Raw genomic sequence first — 19,584 nt, 5'->3', positions numbered from 1 at the left:
TGCCTCTTGTGTCCAATCGTCCAAACCTAGCATAGGCCTGAGATAGAGTTCAGTAGGTACTCGGGGAGTGACTGAGCAATGAGGACACCACTGGCTGGGAAGGCCAGGTGCCCTGGGTGCCACCAGGCCAGCCTTTCGCCACCCACCCCCCCTTCCACTCTCCACAGCTGTTCTTCCTGGAGGAGCAGCGGCGCCTGCGCCTGCAGCAGCTCGCTACGCTCATCCAGAAGACCTACCGGGGCTGGCGCTGCCGGGCCCACTACCAGCTCATGCGCAAGAGTCAGATCGTCATCTCCGCCTGGTTTCGGGGCAGCAGGGTACCGCTTACCACCACCCTCCCCAGGGGTCACCCCCTGGCTCTTATAAGAGACTGGGAAGCGGGACAGCTGGTTCAGGAGATGGAGTTTCTTTCTAACAGTCCTGTTGTTTTCTGCAGCAAAAGAAACAATACGGGAAGATAAAGGCATCGGTATTGCTGATCCAGGCTTTTGTGAGAGGGTGGAAGGTAACCAGGAAGGGCAGAGGGGCCTCCTCCCCAAACACAGGTCCTTCCCCACATGCTTTCTCCCTGATTGTGCCAAGCACAGGGCAGAAAGTGGAGCAGGGAGTGCGTTGTGAGGTCAGGTCTGCACCTGCGTGTTGTGCGGTCTGCTGCCCTGGGTCTGGAAGGGTGGCCGCGGTGGGGAGGGGGGGATGTGTCTGTGTGCAGGGGTGTGTCCCTGACTTAGTAACAGAGCTCTGCCTGTGGCTTGGAGGGCCCTCCTCTTGGCCAACCCGTCTGCTTCTCCCTGCAGCACAGTCGCAGCTCTATCTTACTGTGTTCTTTGTGTGGGAGAAAAATATAGAACCTCTTCTAGATCTGTCTTCTGTCATCTAGGTCTAACTGTCTCTCTTTTACTTTGACTCCTTTCTCCTATGTCCCTGCCAGGCCCGCAAGGATTATCGAAAGTACTTCCGGTCAGGGGCTGCCCTCACGTTGTCAAATTTCATCTATAAGAGCATAGTAAGTGGTGGGTTCGGGGGTGGAAGGTGGAGGGTTGTGGGGAAGGCACAGGTTTGGAAAAGGAAGATGAGTGGTTTGAGAAGCGGTGACTCAAGGCTTGCCCCCCAACGGGCTTCTTCCATCTGCTCCTACTTAGTGTTGAAGTCCTGCTTCCACCAGCAGGAAGCAGGCTCCAGCGTCCCAGGGCCCAGGGACAGAATGGGAGGGTGTTCTGGCCTGAGCGGACACGGCTGGCAACCTTGTGGCCAGAAGGGCTCCCAGCACACTCACTGACTGATCCGTGGTGAATAGGCTCAGGAAGAGATGGGCTGGGTGGTTAACAGCCGTGGAAGAGGCTGAGCCTTCTGGAAGAGCACCAGGAGGACACACATAGGGCTAACTAACTCAGCCTTCCAAGATCCATCTTAGGGTTGGGGTGAAAGTGGAGGAATCCTCCCTTCCACCTCTTCTGAAACCATAGCAAGTGAGTCCAAAATTAAATCTCAGGAGAGATCTTAATTCTGGAGGACTGGGTCCAGGTGGCAGGAAGAAGCCAGGACATTCAAACTCTGGGCAGCTTCCAGGGAGAGGAAAGTGAACAGAGGAGAGTGTTTTCCAGAGACGTCCATCCAACAGCAATGGTGCTTCTGAGGAGCGGCAAGGGAAAGCAGACAGGGAGAGAGTAGCACTTCCAGCGACGCCTTGCAAAAAGCCAGAGAGAGGGACGGAGAGCAGGACATGTTGGACAGAGGGCTGGGGTAAAGCAGAGTTGACCTCTGCTGATTCCATTTTTGACAGTTCGGACTCTTACTAATTATGCTTCTGGGATACACTCATTGGAGCTCCCCTTTGTTGTTGGAGAGGTGGGATCCTTACTGGGCCTCTTCACTGTCTCCCTGAGCCTTTGCTGTGTCCCCCTTCTCCTGCCCTAGAGGGGCTCCATCACGATGGCCCCAGACTGTCTGCTTTCCTAGAGTACGTGCTCTCTCGCTGCATCCCTGAGGCCAGTAATCTGATTCAACTCTTATCTCCCGACTGGCCCCTCTTCTACCTTTTCTTTTATCTGCATATTATCAGGCATCTGCTGATTGTCACCCCAGCAGCTGCTGGGTTTAGACCCTTCAGTGTTTCTGACGAGTTTGTATTTTGCTATTGCTTTGCCTGTAACTAATGTGAATACCTACTATTTTTTGAATACTTACTATGCCCTAGGCCCTTTACATGAATTGACTCTAATGCTGTCAAAATTCTTGAGGTAGACCCATTTCTTTCCTGTGTTTGGTAGGCCCAGAAAGGCTGACTAACTCGTGAGGGGTCCTGTAGGTGGTAAGGGCAAGAGAGCTGGGATACACACTGTTTGTCTCCAGAGTTTCAATGCCTGCCTAAGACTGTCTCCCCACACGGTCCCCGGCCTACCCAGGGCAGGAGGGCTGGAAGGGGAAAGGCAAGACTTTCTAGATCTAGAGAAAAATAATTAAAAAGAGAAAATACTCAGAGATTCCACATCAGTTAGAACATGGGGGATTGTGGGAAATGCTTAGGAACATTCATTGAATTAAATCAAACTAGACCTGACCAAGGACCGGGAACTTAACGGTTAGACCAAGGCTGCTAGACCTTTGTGGTGGAAATATCAAAGAGCTGGGATAATTCCTGCAGAGTTACAGCAATATACTGAGTACACTGCCTTTTCCTATTTAAATTTTTCTAACCTAATGTCTTAATAAAAATTTTCCATAAAAATTCTGAAAACTGGGACACCTGAGTAGCTCAGTGGGTTAAAGCCTCTGCCTTAGGCTCCAGTCATGATCCCAAGGTCCTGGGATCGAGCCCTGCATCCGGCTCTTTGCTTGGCAGGGAGTCTGCTTCTTCCTCTCTCTCTCTCTCTGCCTACTTATGATCTCTCTCTGTCAAATAAATAAATAAAATCTTAAAAAATATATTCTGAAAACTTAGAAGTGCTCAAAATCAAGCTAATCTTTTTAAAGAGATTCATTTATTTTAGAAGAAGAGAGTGCGAACAAGTGAGGTGGAGGGGGGCAGGGGAGGTACAGAAGGAGAGAGAGAGAGAATATCCTGAAGCCGACTCCAAGCTGAGCAAGGAACCCGATGTGGGGCTTGATCTCAAGGCCCTGAGATCATGACCTGAGCTGGTGTCAGCTGCTTCACCAATGGCGCCATCTGGGCACCCCAACATCAAGCCATTCTCCATATCTTCAATAATTCTACCCCACAAACAAACAGGGTGCTCGGTGCTCCCTCGGATATAAAGACTTGAGAATCCTTGTTCTTTATTTGGGGAGAGTAAACAGATGCCATGGGTGAAACTTGATTGGATCCCAGAACAGGAAAAATAAAAGCAAAGCTAAAAAGAACATTTTTAGAAGTTTATAAAGGACGTTAGGAGAAATTTGAGTATGCATCGCTGTTGGATGAGTGTATCTAATTAATGTTAGTCTTTTTAGGTATGGAGGTGCATCTCAAAGGATGGGTAGGGTCTGAGTGGGCAGAGCTGAGCCGAGAGCAGCATGGACTAAGGCACAGAGAGCTAACACGTGGGATGGGCAGAGGGCGTGACAAGGAGTCCTGTCTGAGAGGTGTGCCAGCAGAGTGCAGGGATCCTGTGGCACGAGCTTGGGCTCTAAGTGGAAGACTTTGAATGCCAAGTGGAGGTGTTGGGCTGGACTGATCAGAGAGGAGGGGAGGCGGCCCCCGCTGATAGTGGTGGCCAACGGTAGGCAGTTGTGAACCAAGACAACAGGAAGGTACAGGAGCGAACTGTCAAAACATGGAGGCCAGTTTTCACCTTGGTTCCTCTCACCTCTCCTACCCTGGGCAGCAAATCTCTGCTTGGAACCAACCCTTCCCTCCCTTCAGTCTCCCGGTCACACTCTTACTGGCCAGCCTCCAGCCTACACTTGACACCAAAAGAGATGGGGAGGGGACTCCCTTCCATCTCCTCACTCCACTTGGTGCTTCTTGCTCTGGGGGGGGGGGGGGTCTCCCTCCTCTTGTGTGGCAGGATCTAGGGGAGAGTTTGCCTCTTGGGAGAACTTCCTTCTTATCAGTCCACTCCCAACCTCGCCCCCTCCCCACGTAGACACAGAAGTTCCTGCTGGGGCTGAAGGACAATTTGCCATCAACCAACGTCTTGGACAGCACGTGGCCGGCTGCCCCTTACAGGTGCTTCCACGCAGCTAACCAGGAGCTGCGGCAGCTCTTCTACCGCTGGAAGGTGAGCGGGGCCCGGCGCGGCACCTCTCATTTCTCTTTCCCTCCTCCTCCTGATTTTCCTCGTCTGCCTCCTCTTCCACACCCCGTCACCGTCCCCCGCTTTTCTTTAATTGGGAAAAGCATACATAACAAAATTGGCCGTTTAAACCATTTTTAAAGTACAGTTCGGCGGCATTAAGCACATTCACATCGTTGTAAGACCATCATCTCCATCTCCACACTTTTTTCATCATCCCAAACTGAACCTCTGTACACATTAAGCAATAACTCCCCGCTCTCCACTCCTCCAGCCCCGGAATGTCCACTCCACTTTCCCTGTGAATTTGACTGTGCTAGGGGCCTCATATAAGTAGAGTCATACGTTTGTCCTTTTATGTCTGGCTTATTTCACTTAGCACAGTGTTCTTCCATTCAGGAAATACCTACTGACCACCTGTCTAGACTAGGCCTTGCGCTGTGTGTTGGGCATATAGCCCTCCCTCCTAGGGCTGGCATTTGATTGTTTCCAACCCTCTCCCCCAGAGGCCCTCAGGCCCCAGGGCTCCTCCAGCCCCTGCCCTCTCTGAAGTGCCTCCAGCCTGTTCTGTTTGCTGTCTCTCTGCTTCTCCACTTCTCAGTGTTCTTCCCATCCACCCTCCCCAGGCCTGCCCCCTGCCTCCGGGAGCTTAGCCCCTGCCCCTCCCCCCACAGTGCAAGAAATTCCGGGACCGGCTGTCCCCGAAGCAGGTAGAGATTCTGAGGGAGAAGCTTTGCGCCAGTGAACTGTTCAAGGGCAAGAAGGCTTCCTACCCCCAGAGGTGAGGGCCCCTCAGACCCCACACAGTCAGTCTCATCACGAGCAAAGGAGCATCCCTCAGGTGGGATAGGGCAGTGGTTCCCAAACTTGGGTGTGCTTAGGCACCACCTGGCAGGCTTGATAACACCCAGATATGGCTGCACCCTGTTCTCAGAGTTTCTGATTCAGCAGGTCTGGGGCTGTGGGCCCAAGAATTTGCCTTTCTGACAAGTACCCAGGGGACGCTGCTGCTGGTCGTGGCCCACGCTCTGAGAACCACTGAGAGAGAAGATATGGTGGAGGATGGGGAAAGGGGCATGGGAGGACTAAGAGGGGAACTCACTGCGGGGAGGCCCAGGGCCTTGGGGGTCAGTGATAAGGACCTGGTCTCCACCATGTACCTCCTATGTGTCCTCAGTGTCCCCATCCCATTCCATGGTGACTACATTGGGCTGCAAGGGAACCCCAAGCTGCAGAAGCTGACGAACGGATCGGATGGGCCTGTTCTGATGGCAGAGACTGTGAAGAAGGTCAATCGTGGCAATGGCAAGGTGAAGGCCCGGGTCCTGAACCCCTCCCCGGAGCTTGCTCCAGAGTTGGAAGGGTGGGGGTTCATCCTTGCCTTTCCTCACACTTTCCTCTTCTGTCCCTAGATTTCCTCCCGAATTCTTCTCTTGACCAAGGGGCATGTGATTCTCATAGACACCAAGAAGTCCCAGCCCAAAATTGTCATTGGGCTGGACAGTGTGGCCGGGGTGTCAGTCACCAGCTTCAAGGATGGGCTTTTCAGCTTACATCTGAGTGAGGTATCAGAGCTCCCTGGCTGCAGGCCCTTAGGCTGGAGAAGGCGGTAGGCATCATGGAGTTGGGGTGGGCTGGGGGCGATGGGGCCCAGACCTCTCACTCTGGGCCTTCCATGCCTCTCAGGCTGCTCCCATGGAGGAAAAAGGAATCCCGTCCTCACTCTTTCTCCCCCTTCCTAAGGTATCATCAGTGGGCTCCAAAGGGGACTTCCTGCTGGTCAGCGAACATGTGATTGAACTGCTAACCAGAATGTCCCGGGCTGTGCTGCATGCCACACAGAAGCAGCTTCCAGTCACCGTGACTGAGAAGTAAGGCCATGAGCTGGGGCTGAGGGTCATCTTGGGGGCAGATGACCAAGCTGTTGGTCATTGTGACCGGAAAAATCCGTGTAGTCAGAAACCGAAGCACACTCTGTCAGGGCAAGCCTCAAAGGTCTTCTTAGTCTCCCCACCCAAGTTGTCTGGGGCCCTGAGTCTTCTGATGCAAGGGGAGGAGAGATGCGCTTCCTTCAAGAAGGGGAGGGGAGGCCATCATGAAAATACGGGAGTAGGGTGAGGGGATGGGGGTACTAGCTTTGCCCCTCTGCCTGCTCCCCCTCCAGTTTCTCAGTGAGGTTCAAGGAGAGCAGTGTGACTGTCAAGGTCATCCAGGGCCCTGAGGGCGGTAGAAATGGCAAGCTAAGCTGCAAGAAGAAAGGCAGCCGTGGCCTGGAAGTGACCGTATAGTGAGGAGGTGGGGGCCGAAGGCGGAGACAGCAGCTTCTTCTCCTGGACCAGTGCCCATCCTGCCCACCCGTGTTTGTGAGAGAATCTCCTGTCCAACCCCTCGGATCCCGGGGATGGGGCTCAGAGACTGAAGAGCCCTTGAAGAGAACCTTTCTCCCACACTCTTCCAGTCTCCTCTCCCTTAGAACTTAGCTTCCTCCCACCCTCAGGCTCTTTGACCACTAATAAAACAAGTGACTTTCCAAACATTTGCTCAGTGTGGGTGAGTCCCTGTTTCCTGGCCTTCACAGGACTTGTACTTTGACTGCCCTCGCCCCCTTCCCCCTCCTCAGGCTCCTTGGAGCTAGCAAATGCAGATAATAAGAATGGAAAAGAAGGGAAATTGTCTCTGGCCTCCTTGACCGGCTGAGCTCTGGCGGGGTTTGGAGAGACTGGGGTGGAGGTGGGGCAGCCAGCAACGGGGCTCAGGTCCCAGGTGGCCAACGGACTGATTCATTAAGTGTGTCCCTGGAGGGAAGAAGTGAGGATCCCTGTCTTGTCGGAAACTAGGATCCTTTGGAGATTTAGCCTGAAAAGAGACCCAAGGCTGGAGGGCTCATGTGAGCTGAGGTGAGCTTGGGAATGCAGGGTCCCCTACACCCAGGAGTTGCCTCCTCCAGCCCCCCAGCTCATCACTGGGCCCCCCAGCACATGTGCCCCCCAGCATCCTCTTCCTTTCTGCACAACAGAGATGCTAGGCTTCTGCCAACAGTTTTCTTGCTAATCACTGCCCAGCAGCTGGGGCCTGCAGCTGGTGGCACTTGCGGGGGTGGGGAGGCTCCCGATCCCAGACTCTCCCACCCCTAGGACTGCCCCCCCTTCGTTTATTTCCCTTGGGTCACTGCCATTATTTTTTTCTTAATTTTCAACTGTCTCGCACCATCTGGTCCCCTTTTCTCTCATTAATATCAATACGTAATATTTTGTATAATGCTCTGAATATCTCCCCTTTCCCTTAATATCTGTTTCCTTATAGACTCTGCTTGTCTCAGCCTCTCCCACCCCTGTCTCTACCTTTAGGGAACAAGCAGCTCCTGTGTTTGCCATAAAATGTAGATGTGTGCTCTGTGAGAGTGGACAAATGGCTGCCTTTGTTCCTGTCTCTGGATGTCTCTCCCTCATTTCACCATCCCTACCTTCCTTGCCTCTTGCCTGTCTCCACCACTGAGCTCCCTGTGCCTTGAGGCTGGGGTTTCCCTCCACCTCGAGCTTCCAGAGCTTCCATCATCAGCAGGCGGCTCACAGCCCCAGGTAATAATCATGCCTGCGGGAGCCCTGATTAACTTCTCTTCTTGCCTGTTGATTAATCTCGCTCTCTGAGCATCAGTCCTATTCCGGCACACCCCACTCTGGGCTGGTAGAGGGCACAGGGAGTCTGCTTTTCCTGGGCACATGGGGGGCTGTGTTCTGAGAGAGGTGAGCTCAGGCTCCCAGTCTGCTTCCCGCTGGCCCCCCCCCCTCCCGCCCCATCTCGCCCCATCCTTGACTTCTCAGAATCAGGCCGAGGAGGAGGTCATGTCTGGCGAGAGGGGGCTGGTTACCAGAGCCTGGCCGCCCCCGCTCTCCGCCTCATCTCCTGCTCCCAGGGCCCAAATTGTCGTCACTTTCCTAGTGAAGTGTCTGGTCATTTTCAGAAGCAATTTCAGGAGAATATGCAGCTGCTGCTCCCCATCCTGCTCTCCTTCCCCAGGGCTGAAGGCACTGTCTGCTCTCTGGACTGGGGAGAGGAGGGGGGGAAGGGCTGCAGTCCCTGTCACCCTCCTGTCCTCCCTCCAGCTCTCATGTGGACTGATGCTAGTCTGAGGAAGGGTGCGGGCTCATCTCCTTTATTCTCCCATCCCTCCCTCCCCTGCGTCCCATCTCTGCCTCTCTTCTGGGGTCAAGGAGTGTGGGTTTTCATCGCCTGAAGCCTCTAGGGGGGCTCTGTTGTCCCACCTGTGCGATAGGGCTTGAACTGGCTCCACCGTGCCGGGAGAAGCTGCCGTTCTGCTGTCTTCCTGCTCGGTCAGTCCAGCATTCTTGAAGTCTGGGTGGTTTCTCTGAGGGCTCGAGCGGGGGGGCCTAGAGGCCCCTAGGCCCCGTGAGGAGCCATCCGAGTGCCTCAGCTCACAGCAGCTCTGGCGCCTTGTTCCTGGCTCAGCCCATCCCCTCCAGTTCCTTGTTGAGGGCCATCCGCCAGCTGTCGCCCGGCTGCAGGACTTGGCAGGACACAGAGCTGCCATCCTCCTGTTCTTTTCGGGTATCTCGGCCTAGGGTCTGGGCCCTCCCTTGCCACCCTGCAGCACCCCTCCGGGAGGCTGGGGGAGTTGCCGTGTTGCACCCGAGCCCTGCACGTGGCGGACACGTGTCGGTCATCGTGCATCACAATGCACGCTCGTCGGTCCCCTCTTCTACCAAACATCATCTCGGCTCCACAGAACACATATTGTCCTGGCCTCATCTCCAAACCACCCCAGCAACAAAGAGGGGGAGCTCCAGTGGGAGGATCTGCTAGGGACCCTGCTCCTCTAGGCTGGTGATGGCTGTCCAAGACGTGGCTCCAGTGAAAAGTGTGTAAGGGAAAACCACCTAGGGGCTCGGGAGCTGCAACACGCACTCCACAGGGCATCTGCACACGGCATGTGGGGGCAACATGAAGCCTTGCCTGCCCCAGCCCTTCAAAGCCTCCCTCCTTCCTCACCTTTCTGGCTTCATTTAGCATCAGCTCTTTCAAGTCTCTGCTCATCCCAGAGATCAAGAGGAGATCAGTTCTCCAGTTCTCCCTGCCATGCCCTCGCTTCCCCCGTCCTCGGCTCCTGCCATCCTCTGTGAGAGGCTGCATCATCAAAGGACATTATTCATTGTGGACCTTTGCTGAAGCCCTGCTTCCCTGCTGCTGGGGTGCAGAGGCAGGGATGGAGGGGTGGGCAGATGGAGAGAGGCTGCCTCAGAGATGGGACCCTGGAGCCTTCAGTTCTCAGCCCTCAGTCTAACACGCCTCCTACTGCTCTCCATCCCATCTCCCACCACCCTGGGTCCCTCCAGCCTGCCTAGCCTGGACTCCCTTCTCCAGACTGGTATGGGGAGGAGAAAAGGTAGAGGATGGCTGCAATCAGAATCAGCACCTGAGCTTCTCCAAGGCATGAACCCGCCATGACATTTACATGTAAACAGGCTCCAGCTTCTACCCCTCATCCCACTGAAGGCTCCTAAGCCTGGGTCCCGGCCCATGGTTGGCCCATACAGCGCTGTAATTACCTGGATAATGGGAAGCTTTAAATGAGGCCCCACTAGCCTCTCACATTATAAAGGGGCCTTAAGACCCAGCTGCTGCCCTCACCAGGGGTGAGCGTGGGGCCATGTGCTGGCAAAGTGACTTCTGTCAGTATGGCCCGAGTCCCAGGGTGGGTGGCTATTGGGGGTGTGGAGTAGAGAGGCAAGCATCTCAGCACTAGCAGCACTGAGAAACTCTGTGGGGGATCCACACTGTGGGCTGCAGTCAAGAAGGAAGCTCAGGCTTCCTTTTCTGTTTTCTGAGTAAATTTTTATTGAGCACTTATTATATCCCAAACACTACAGAGCTAAGGATCCAGTAGTAAAGAGAACAGACAAAAGTTCTTGCCAATGGAACGCGGACATTCTGGTGGGGTAGACAGGCTGTAAGTGAAGCATTTAGCATATGGGATGTAATTAATGATGAAGAGAAGAAACAGAAGGGGGATATGGAGTGTGAAAGGGCGGTTGTTCGAAGTAGGGTGACTGGGGAAGACGTTGGTGAGCGGAACATCTTTGGAGTAAATACACAACGGTTGTAGTTCTCCTCACTGCCCCAGAAGGAGAAGAGAGCAAGGTCCCAAATCTCCAGGTCTTTCAGAGAGGGGGAGCACCACTTCCTCTGGGAGAATTAATGGCTCCCTTACTGGTCAAAGTTCGTACCAGTGCAGTAAAACAAAGGGGAGGTTTGGAGTGAAAAACACACAAACAAAACCTGAATTTATGGCTCTTCTCTGGTAGCTGTATGTCCTGGAGCACGGGACTGACTTTTTTTTTTTTTTTAAAGATTTTTTAATTTTTATTTTTAAGTAATCTCTATACCCAAAGTGGAGATTGAACTCAAGACCCCAAGATCAAGAGTCATCTGTTCTCCCTATCGAGCCAGCCAGGTGCCCCAGGACTGAACTTTTTGAGCCTCAGTTTCCTCCCCTGAAAAATAGGAAATGCTAAGAGTGACAATGGCTCTGAAGCTGCTTTCACTTTGCTGTCTCCCCACCCCATCCCCGCCTGGTTCCCTTGAGCAGCATCTTCTCTTTCCAGTCCTCCTTCCATCCCAGCCCAGCTCTGACTCTGACTCTCCCCTGGGGCTCCACCTCAGGTATGAAATGAACAGCATGAGCTCCTTCAACAGAGTGGAAAAGGAAGAAGAGGCTTGAAATGTCCAGGAAGAAGATGCCTGGCTGCATGGAGGCCGATCAGAGAGGGGGAAACATGTAACTGTGAGGAAATAGAAGCAGTTAAGAGATCAATGCTGAGCTGGGCTGGGCCGGACTGGGCCGGGCCGGGCCAGGGAGAGGAATGGGGGGGCGGCGGTGGTGACAGCTCCGCCACCGTGTTCTTTTCCTCCTTCCTGAGGTTCTAGCAAGAGGAATAGAAGTTAGAATTCTGGAAGAATGCAGCAAAATCAGGCTGATTATGGGCTGGAGAGGGAGTGGTGTAGGGAGAGGCATTTGCCCTGGTGAAGAGGGAGGCAGACACTGGAAGTTTCTGCATTATACAGCAGGGGAGAAGCGCTGACCCATCACTTGGTCCTCGGCTTGGTCAGCTGCAGCTGGAAGGAGGACAGGGGGAGAAATGAGAATGGGAAGGGATGCCAGACTCACCTCCCAGTGCTCAGGGGCCTGTGTCTGGTTGTCCCGGGAGTGTGGGAGGGCCAGAGAAGCACCTGCCTGAAATGCTTCTGGTCTGGCAGTTGAGCCTGAAGGATTAAAGGGCAAGGAGCTGGTGGGTGAACAATGAGGAGAAGGAGACTCCGGGACCACACCTACTGAGCTATACCCAGGATGGACATTTTGGTACAAAACATACACAACATCATTCCTTAGTGCACCCAGCTCTGGAGCTGTTGGAATGTGAGCACACTGCAGGGCCTGTGTGCTTGTGTGTGTGTGTGTGTGTGTGTGTGTGTGTGCGCGCGCGCCTGCAGCCTATAGCCTCCTTTTTCTCCACCAGCCTCCCCCCTCCCCACCAGCCACCCTGGGATTGGTGATTCACAGCCCCTCCCCCGGTTCCCCCAGACCCTCCCAGCCTTTATCTGTGAGCTGGGCAGGAGTTCCTGCCACATCCTCAGATCCCCTCCACTCCCAGCTTCTCTCTTCACGGAGGCAGCAATACCACCAGCCTGTGTGTGTTTGTGTGTGTGTGTGTGTGTGTGTGTGTGTGTGTGTGGTAGGGGAGTGGGCAGTGCTCCTGGCCAGCTCCCTGATCCTCTTAGACCACCTGCCCCAGGCTCAAAGCTGTTCCACAGGTAGGCACGAGTGGGAGAATATTGGAGGGACTGGAGCTGGCACCAAAGGACAGAGACCAGGGTTAGGAGGCAATAGAGGTGGCAGCTTATGATCTCGGCACTGGATCTCGGGAAGGGAAGCAGAAAGCGCTGATATGGGTTGAGAACCAGTAATGTTTGGAGACTGTGGGTTCAGACTGATTCTTCTAATACTAGAAAGTTTTGCCGAAGTCTTGGGTTATCTGGTGCTAGAAACTAGAATCCAGGATCCCTCCTTAAGCTGACTAAGAAGGCAGACCTGTGCATGTGCTACGAATCTATCATCTTCCTTGGGGGACTATTGCCACACAGCTCATTGCCAGGTGCTCGAGTGGGGAGATGTGTGATGGGGGAGCAGGGACACTGAGCCCAAGGGCTGGCCATCCTGCTCAGAGATACTCTCCTTGGACCAGGGCTTAGATGGGAGAATGGAGGCTGGGGAAGCTAGACAGATTGTCTCAGAATGTCTCCTGCCCCTGCACACATGCTGGATCCTCCCTCTGCTCCCCCATTCCTGTCCTGTCTCTCTATCCTCTTAGGCACCATGCGGAGGGCCCTACTGTTTGCAGCCATTCTGGCCATCAGCCTGGCTTACAGTCTGGGGGCTGTCTGTGAGGACTCACAGGAGCAGGTGGTGCCTGCTGGGGGGCACAACAAGGTAAGACACCCCTTCTAGCTGTGCCTGCCCCGGCGGAGCTCGGACCGACATCACGAGAGCCCACACTCTGCCTGTTCCACAGCTGTTGAGAGGAAAGTGGGACGGGTGAGATTGTGAGCTCCCTGGGTGATGCACCAGAGGGTGGGTTTCCCTGCCTCTCCGGGAGTGTCATGTTCTCACTGTCTCTAGCTATGTGGTCTAGGCGGCGGGGGAGGGGGGTGTCTCAGTCCCTCTGTGTGTCTTTGATAACCCTGTACCTAAAAAGTGCCCTACTAGTATGTTGTGCGGTTGGTTGATTGACTGGCAACCTGGGAGTTGGATCCCAGGGCGGGGGGTCAGCTAGGGTGGTCTCGCTCAGTTTCTGTCCTTTGCAGGGGGCAGATACTGTCCACTCCCTAGATGGGAGTACACGCAGTCAGAAATTCTCTCCCAAATGGTCATTTTTAAGCCATTTTACCTATCAGCTATGTATATCATTTTATTTCCAAAATTCAAATAAATTCTATTGTCCCCTGCTCATCCACCCCCAGTGATGTCAGGTGCTCCCAAGACCCCCAACGCCTTCTTTCCTTTCTCTTGCCCCCACTCTAGCCTCTGCTTGGGATAGGGGGCAAAATCCCTACAACACAGACTTGGGCCTGATTTCCAAAGTTTCTCTGAGAAAGAGAATAGGAGTTGACAGTGAAGGGGTACAGGCAGAGAGCAGGGAGGAAGTCTTTTCAAGGTTTTGAAATGACAGCAATTACATTGATACCCATGCTTTTAAGATGATTATAGATGGAACTTATTACAAATTCAGTGTGTGAAGTCTAACTGCTTCTCCAGCTCAGATCTGTTTAGCATCTCATTACAGGAGGTGGGCAGAATATTTGAACAATCTGGGGAAAGCGGCTGCCTAGGAAGCCGTGTGCTGGGCAGAGAGAGAAATCAGTCTTCATCTGTACATGTCCCAGGGCACAATAGGCTGGTGGTGGCTGCTGCACCAGATCCAAAAGATCAGAACCAATTCAAAAATACAAAAAACAGGCACACCTGGGTGGCTCAGTTGATTAAGTGTCTGCCTTTGTCTCAGGTCATGATCCCAGGGTCCTGGATCGAGTCCCTCATCGGGCTCCTTACACAGTGGGGAGCCTGCTTCTCCCTCTTCCAGTGTACTCTCTCTCTGGCAAATAAGTAAATAAAATCTTTTTAAAAATATGGGTGCCCAGCTGGCTCAGTCGGTAGAACACATTACTCTTGATCTCAGGATTGTAAGTTCAAGCCCCACATTGGGTATAGAGATTACTCAAAAATAAAGTCTTTTAAAAAACACATAAGGAGTGCCAAATATGGGCTGGCCCTTATGTTTGGAGCCCAAAGTTCCAGCTAGAGATAGAATATCTGGATATATTTTTCTAAGACAAGCTTGCTTCAAGGTCTTTTCCTCTTGGTTAATGAAAGGGAGAGATTGCCATTTCACCTTCCCTCCGACGGTCTGAGAGGACGAGGGAAGTTGGGGTGAGGTAGGGTAGGATCTGTGTGTGCCTAGGCAAGTGGGTTGGTATGCGCAGGGGTACATTCCATATAAATGTGCTGCTTGCGTGCTCAGCAACCCAAGGACATCTGGGCTCGAGAGAGAAAGAGAGGCACCGCTGAGACTCAAGGTAGAATCTCCAGATATGATCACGGTCACTGTTTCTCTGCAGCTGTAATTAACTGGCTGTGTGGTGTGTGCCCACCAACCATCTAGCTGTGCCCAGGTTGCTAAAAAAAATCACCAAGGCAATGAGGAGCCCCTGCCTGGCAGCAGATCCAGAATGGGGTTCATTTGTGGAGGAGAAGAAGAGTCATTCCGAACACATAGACTTCCAGAAATTCCAAATTCTGTGTAGAAAGCGATGGAAGCGGGGGCGCCTGAGTGGCTCACTGGGTTAAAGCTTCTGCCTTTGTCTCGGGTCATGATGCCAGGGTCCTGGGATCAAGCCCCACATCCGGCTCTCTGCTCAGCAGGAAGCCTGCTTCCCCCTCTCTCTGCCTGCCTCTCTGCCTACTTGTGATCTCTCTCTCTGTCAAATAAATAAAATCTTAAAAAAAGAAAGAAAGAAAGAGACGGAGGGACAGTCAGAGGCTGAAAACTATGAAAAAGAAAAGAGAGTGAGAGGTGGTGAGAAGCTTAGCCAGAGAAGCATGCACCACGAACACAGTGCAGGGTGGGGGGATTTGGGGATCGCAGCTGGGTGCTGGCTCTGTCTGATAGGGCTTTCTTGGGATTCATGGCTCACTCACACAGTGGGGCAACGATATCCTGGAGCAAACTGGTTCCCCATGTGCCAAGGAGAACAGAACATAAAATCTTTATGTTCTAATGGCTCTTCTCACTGAGATGTGGTGGTAGTTGGGAGAGAGCCCCAAGAGACAGTCCCTTTTGAGCTTGGGAGATAGAGTGTGACCAACTGTCCCAGTGTTCCCAGACCACCAGCTTAAGCACTAAAGTCCCCACATCCCAGGAAAGCTCTCAGTCCCATGCAAACCGGGACTGCTGGTCTGCCTCTGAGGATGCCCAAAGCGCTCCCTTCTCCAGGGCTTCACAAACCTTGCTGGGCACACCTGTCACCTGGGGCTCTGGTTACAATGCAGGATGTCGAAGTAGGTCCGGGATAGGACCAAGATTGAGATAATGTATTTCTTTTTTTTTTTTTAAATATATATATTTTAAAGATTCCATTTATTTGAGAGTGAGATAGAGCATGAGCAGCGGTAGGGGTAGAGGGCAAGGAAGGAGCAGACTCCCTGGAGCCTGATGCGGGACTCGATCCCAGGATGCTGGGATCACGGCCGGAGCTGAAATTAGACACTCCACTGACTGAGCCACCCAGGCGCCCTGAGATACTATATTTCTAATAAGCCTACAGTAGTGATGATCCTGGTCTGTGGACCACACTTTCAGAGCCCACTTCTCTTCCAGTGTAAGCCAGAAGAAATTCTCAAAGTTACAGGATGTCAGGTTCAGCTGTGATGGTCTCAGGAAGAGGCTGTCCTTTGTGGGGAGGGGCAAATGGATTAAGTGCAAGCCTCCTGCCTCAGCCCTCTTTGTTTCTGTCTCTTAGAAGGACTCGGACCTCTACCACTTGTCTTCATCCTTGCTCCGGAAACTCTATGACAGCCGCTCTGTCTCTCTGGATGGATTGCTCAAAATGCTTAGCAAGGCTAGCGTGGGTAGGAAGCAGCCCTGGGGAGAGGGGGCTGGGGGGCAGGAGTCTGATGATTAAAGAGGCTTGGGAGGAAACTTCGGGTGGGACGGAGACTGAAGATAGCTTGGTGAGTAATTGAGGGTTGTGCTCTGAACCCCCTCTGTCACTTTCCAGATTCCATTCCCCACCAACTCACTGTTCTTGCTTTCACAGATCCTAAGGAATCGTCACTTCCCCAGAAACGTGAGTAGTGCCTTCTCCCTCCCTCTCTCTGCTGACCGCTTGCTACAGCTCCATGGGCATGGGTCCCAGTGACTACTCTGGCTGGCCCCATCTCAGCTGGCCCAAACAATATGGTGGCTGGAACAGCTCGACCAGCCTTTCCTGGACGTGAGAGGTCACTGGGAACCAGAGGGAACAGGTGTGAGGAGAGTGATGGACACTCCCTCCATCAGCTGGTCATTGGGCACCAAGAGAATCTCATGGTGGCTATGAAGACTCTACACCAGGCATCTGTGGGGGCAGAGAATTCTTGAAATGTGGAAGAGGGAGAGGTGGGCAGAGAGGGTGAGCTTAGGGGATACCCTGATAATGAGGGAGTCATGCTGTGGCATGATAAAGAATCAAAGACCAGAAACCCAATTGCAAAAGTCTTGATACACGTCTGGGGGAACGCATCCTCATTCCCCACCTACCCCATGATCACTGTTGGCAATGTTGGCCCTTTCTCTATAGGTGACATGCATGACTTCTTCGTGGGACTTATGGGCAAGAGGAACATCCAGCCAGGTAGGTGTGGGTGGAGGTACAGTGGGAGGGCTTAAGGTACTAGTAAAGATATGGCAAAAGTCAAGGGCCTCATATTTCTCACCTGAGGGAAAGACAGGATTTCTCTTAGCTATAGTGAGGGTTCCTTGGCCCTTCTACCCAATCAGGTTGGATACACAGTCCAGATCTCCCTGGGAACACAGTGGGGAGACCTTTATAAGCTAGTCCTGCTGTAGCCGGGAAGGAGTTGGAGGGGGGTCTGTCCTTCCTCCCCATCTCCCAAACATAGTGTGCCTCTTCTTTCCAACTCTATCTTCCAACACTACCCTTAGTGGCTAGCGCTTTGCTTTTGGGTCAGGGTGAAGGTCACATTCAGAAAAATCCCTCCTAATTATACTATTTACTTTAACCCAGACACTTCTATTGATGTAAACCAAGAGAACGTTCCCAGCTTTGGCACCCTCAAGTATCCCCCCAGTGTGGAATGAGGTAAGGATTGTTGGTCAGGAGAGGAGAGGGAACTCTGTGTGTATGTTGGAACTCTGTGTGAGGTTGGGGGGTGGCTGCCAGAGAGGCATTTACTCTGACACCACAGGCATTAATACTCATAATTTTGCCCTAAAATGCACTTTCAGTGCCCAGCACACTGTCTGTCAAACATACCGTCACTCAGGGGGCATGCTTGTCTGAAGAACATGTGCACACACACGCACACATGTACATACACACCTGCCCCACTTGCCCTCTCTTGCCCCATTATCATGGACCCTGGCTGGTGCTCAAGCAGGCATGAGTCGTGGGACATGGGGAGCGAGAGGTTTTCCTTGTGGCTTCTCCAATGGTCAACTTCGGTTGTTCGGGTTCCGTTTTCTCATTATCTGTATACATGACGGAGAGACCGTCATCTGATAATTGCAGGCACCACAGCCATCTCCTGGGTGAAGTGTTCTGCCTCCTAGGTAGGCACAAGCCATTCAGATCTTGACGGGGTCTGCTGTGTAATTCTTCACAAGGGTGATTTAGGAAGAAATGCAACAAACTCTGAAATTTTAGGGGGAGTAACTAGAAACTGTATCTGAGTTGCTCTGTGTGGTGTAATGGCTAAGAGCATAGCCTGCGTTTGACTCCTGATCTGTAGCTCACTGGCTGTGTCCCCTTGGCGAAGTTACATAACTGTTCTGTGCCTCAGTTTCCTCATCTGAAAAATGGGGGTGATAATATTATTTTACAGGGTTGTGGTTTTGAGGATTGGGCATAGGTAAAGTGTTTGGAACAGTGCCTGGCACAGTGTACACAGTGTTGTGTGTTATGATGATTGTGGTCTGGAAGGTATGGGTCATGTCCCAGTGTCCCTCCTGGCTGACTCTGGTCTGTCTGCTCTAGAGCTGTCTGGGCTGGACCCTGGGCTTGAGTGGGCTGACAGATCTCTCACTTGCTATGCGAGCATGAGAGTCCCCAGGAGAGTGTCTAGTCAAAACATGGAAATTTCCGTCTCAACCCCATCTTCCCCTACATAGCAATAGCAGCCTGAGGGATGGCTTTCTTTGCACTACCTTCTGAAGAAAGAAGGTATGGGGGGGGGAATAAAGAGGGATTGGAAAGCCCATGTTCCCACAGAGAGACTCCTGCCCCTCTCCCTGTGTCTCTGTTACCCACGGTCATTGCTCTCAAGGGAGACCAAAGGAGCAAGAGCTCTCAATGGAAGATGAAGCTTCCCGTGCAGGGCTCCTTGGGCCCGGAGACTAGGTCTAGCCCCCCATTCAGTGCTGGGTGAGAGGGCACAAAGAGCCGTAATGACCGTAACTCGCTGATTACATGGTCCTTACCGTATCATTTTGCTCTCATTAGATGGTTATTTCAGTCCTGCCGACCGCCAGATAATTATACGGGCAGCTCTATCTGGATGACATACTTTCCCCCAGTGCTATGCATCGGCCATAAAGATAATTACAGTGCAATTTTGCCATAGTATTTTATACAAATGGTGGAAACAAGTGCATTGTGGAAATCTACTTTTAATGTTCGCCCGGTGAATCCAGGCTCTTTCAGAAGGGCCAGTCGCATAATTGCAGCCTTCGTAATCTCACCACTGATGGAGCATTCAACCTGTTAGGAGCCAGGAAGAACAGCACATAAAGTCCCTGGGGGCTGGCATTTAAAGGAGATTAGATGAGATGGATCAACACAGTTCATTGGGTCATCTTATTTCATTCATGTGAATCTGTTGACAAAGGACGTTATCCCTGGGCCTGAGCTTCCTCTGGGAGGTTTCTGGGAAGAGGAGGAGGGCATGGGTGAACCTGGGGGAGCATAAGCATCGGGACACAATGAATGGGGCTTTGTGTGGGCCTGAATCATGGGGATTCGAGGACGATAGATAGGGACCCTGTCACTACATCGTCCTGCAGGTGTTTGCAAGTAGCATGGTAAACATGTGACCAGAAAGGAGCATGCTCCTGTGGCTAGGATTTGGTCCTCTAGTTTAAAGGCTACACAGAGAGCTGAGGGCTAAGACTTCTGTTCTCTTTCTTCCTCCCTTACACACTCCCCACCCCCCCAACCCACACATCCCTACTTCCCCAGCTGGTGGCTGTTGTGAGTTTTATGAGACAGAAGATGTGATTTCATATTTTCTGGTCCCCAGCACTCCACTTCTGGACCCCGGGGCTGCAACATGAAGACACCTGTCACCCCCTCCCAATCCCCAGCTGCACGATTTCCCTTTCTTTCCTCCAGCCTTGTAGCATCCCTGCACTTGGACTCCTTCCCCATCCCTCTACTCCACAGTGATGTAGAAACCACAGACTGAGCACCCTCAGTCCCCGTGGGCATTGACTATAGATTCCCCTGAGGTTTCTGAAGTGTCCTCCATCAAAAATATGATGTCTCTCTCTACTCCCCAACAATAAAG

General features: G+C 52.6%; 2 protein-coding genes across 4 annotated transcripts in view; both read left to right on the top strand.

The window, feature by feature from the left end:
- MYO1A (myosin IA) overlaps positions 1 to 6,768 on the top strand; it is a 19,854-nt gene extending 13,086 nt beyond the window's left edge. Inside the window, exons 20-28 of the mRNA XM_082741848.1 lie at positions 168 to 317; positions 437 to 505; positions 929 to 1,003; positions 4,083 to 4,217; positions 4,907 to 5,013; positions 5,410 to 5,542; positions 5,645 to 5,797; positions 5,976 to 6,103; positions 6,397 to 6,768. Of these exons, the coding sequence (XP_082597974.1) occupies positions 168 to 317; positions 437 to 505; positions 929 to 1,003; positions 4,083 to 4,217; positions 4,907 to 5,013; positions 5,410 to 5,542; positions 5,645 to 5,797; positions 5,976 to 6,103; positions 6,397 to 6,520 (1,074 nt within the window). The 3' untranslated portion in view covers positions 6,521 to 6,768. The remainder of the gene's footprint in view (positions 1 to 167; positions 318 to 436; positions 506 to 928; positions 1,004 to 4,082; positions 4,218 to 4,906; positions 5,014 to 5,409; positions 5,543 to 5,644; positions 5,798 to 5,975; positions 6,104 to 6,396) is intronic.
- TAC3 (tachykinin precursor 3) lies at positions 6,030 to 19,584 on the top strand. Of its 3 annotated transcripts, none has more exons than XM_082741850.1 (7): positions 6,030 to 6,103; positions 12,617 to 12,735; positions 15,822 to 15,930; positions 16,119 to 16,148; positions 16,641 to 16,694; positions 17,088 to 17,162; positions 19,318 to 19,584. In XM_082741850.1, the coding sequence occupies exons 2-6, from the start codon at positions 12,622 to 12,624 to the stop codon at positions 17,159 to 17,161; spliced, it is 381 nt and encodes a 126-aa protein (XP_082597976.1). In that variant the 5' UTR covers positions 6,030 to 6,103; positions 12,617 to 12,621; the 3' UTR covers position 17,162; positions 19,318 to 19,584. The 3 variants fall into 3 exon arrangements, with proteins under 3 accessions (XP_082597976.1, XP_082597977.1, XP_082597975.1); XM_082741851.1 differs by lacking the exon at positions 6,030 to 6,103 and adding an exon at positions 11,866 to 12,059 and having other exon boundaries at positions 15,825 to 15,930; XM_082741849.1 differs by lacking the exon at positions 6,030 to 6,103 and adding an exon at positions 11,866 to 12,059.

The sequence above is a fragment of the Mustela nivalis genome, assembly GCF_964662115.1.
Source record: "Mustela nivalis genome assembly, chromosome: 7".
In the NCBI taxonomy this organism is placed as follows: Eukaryota; Metazoa; Chordata; class Mammalia; order Carnivora; family Mustelidae; genus Mustela; species Mustela nivalis.
This window is presented reverse-complemented; position numbering and strand designations above follow the sequence as displayed.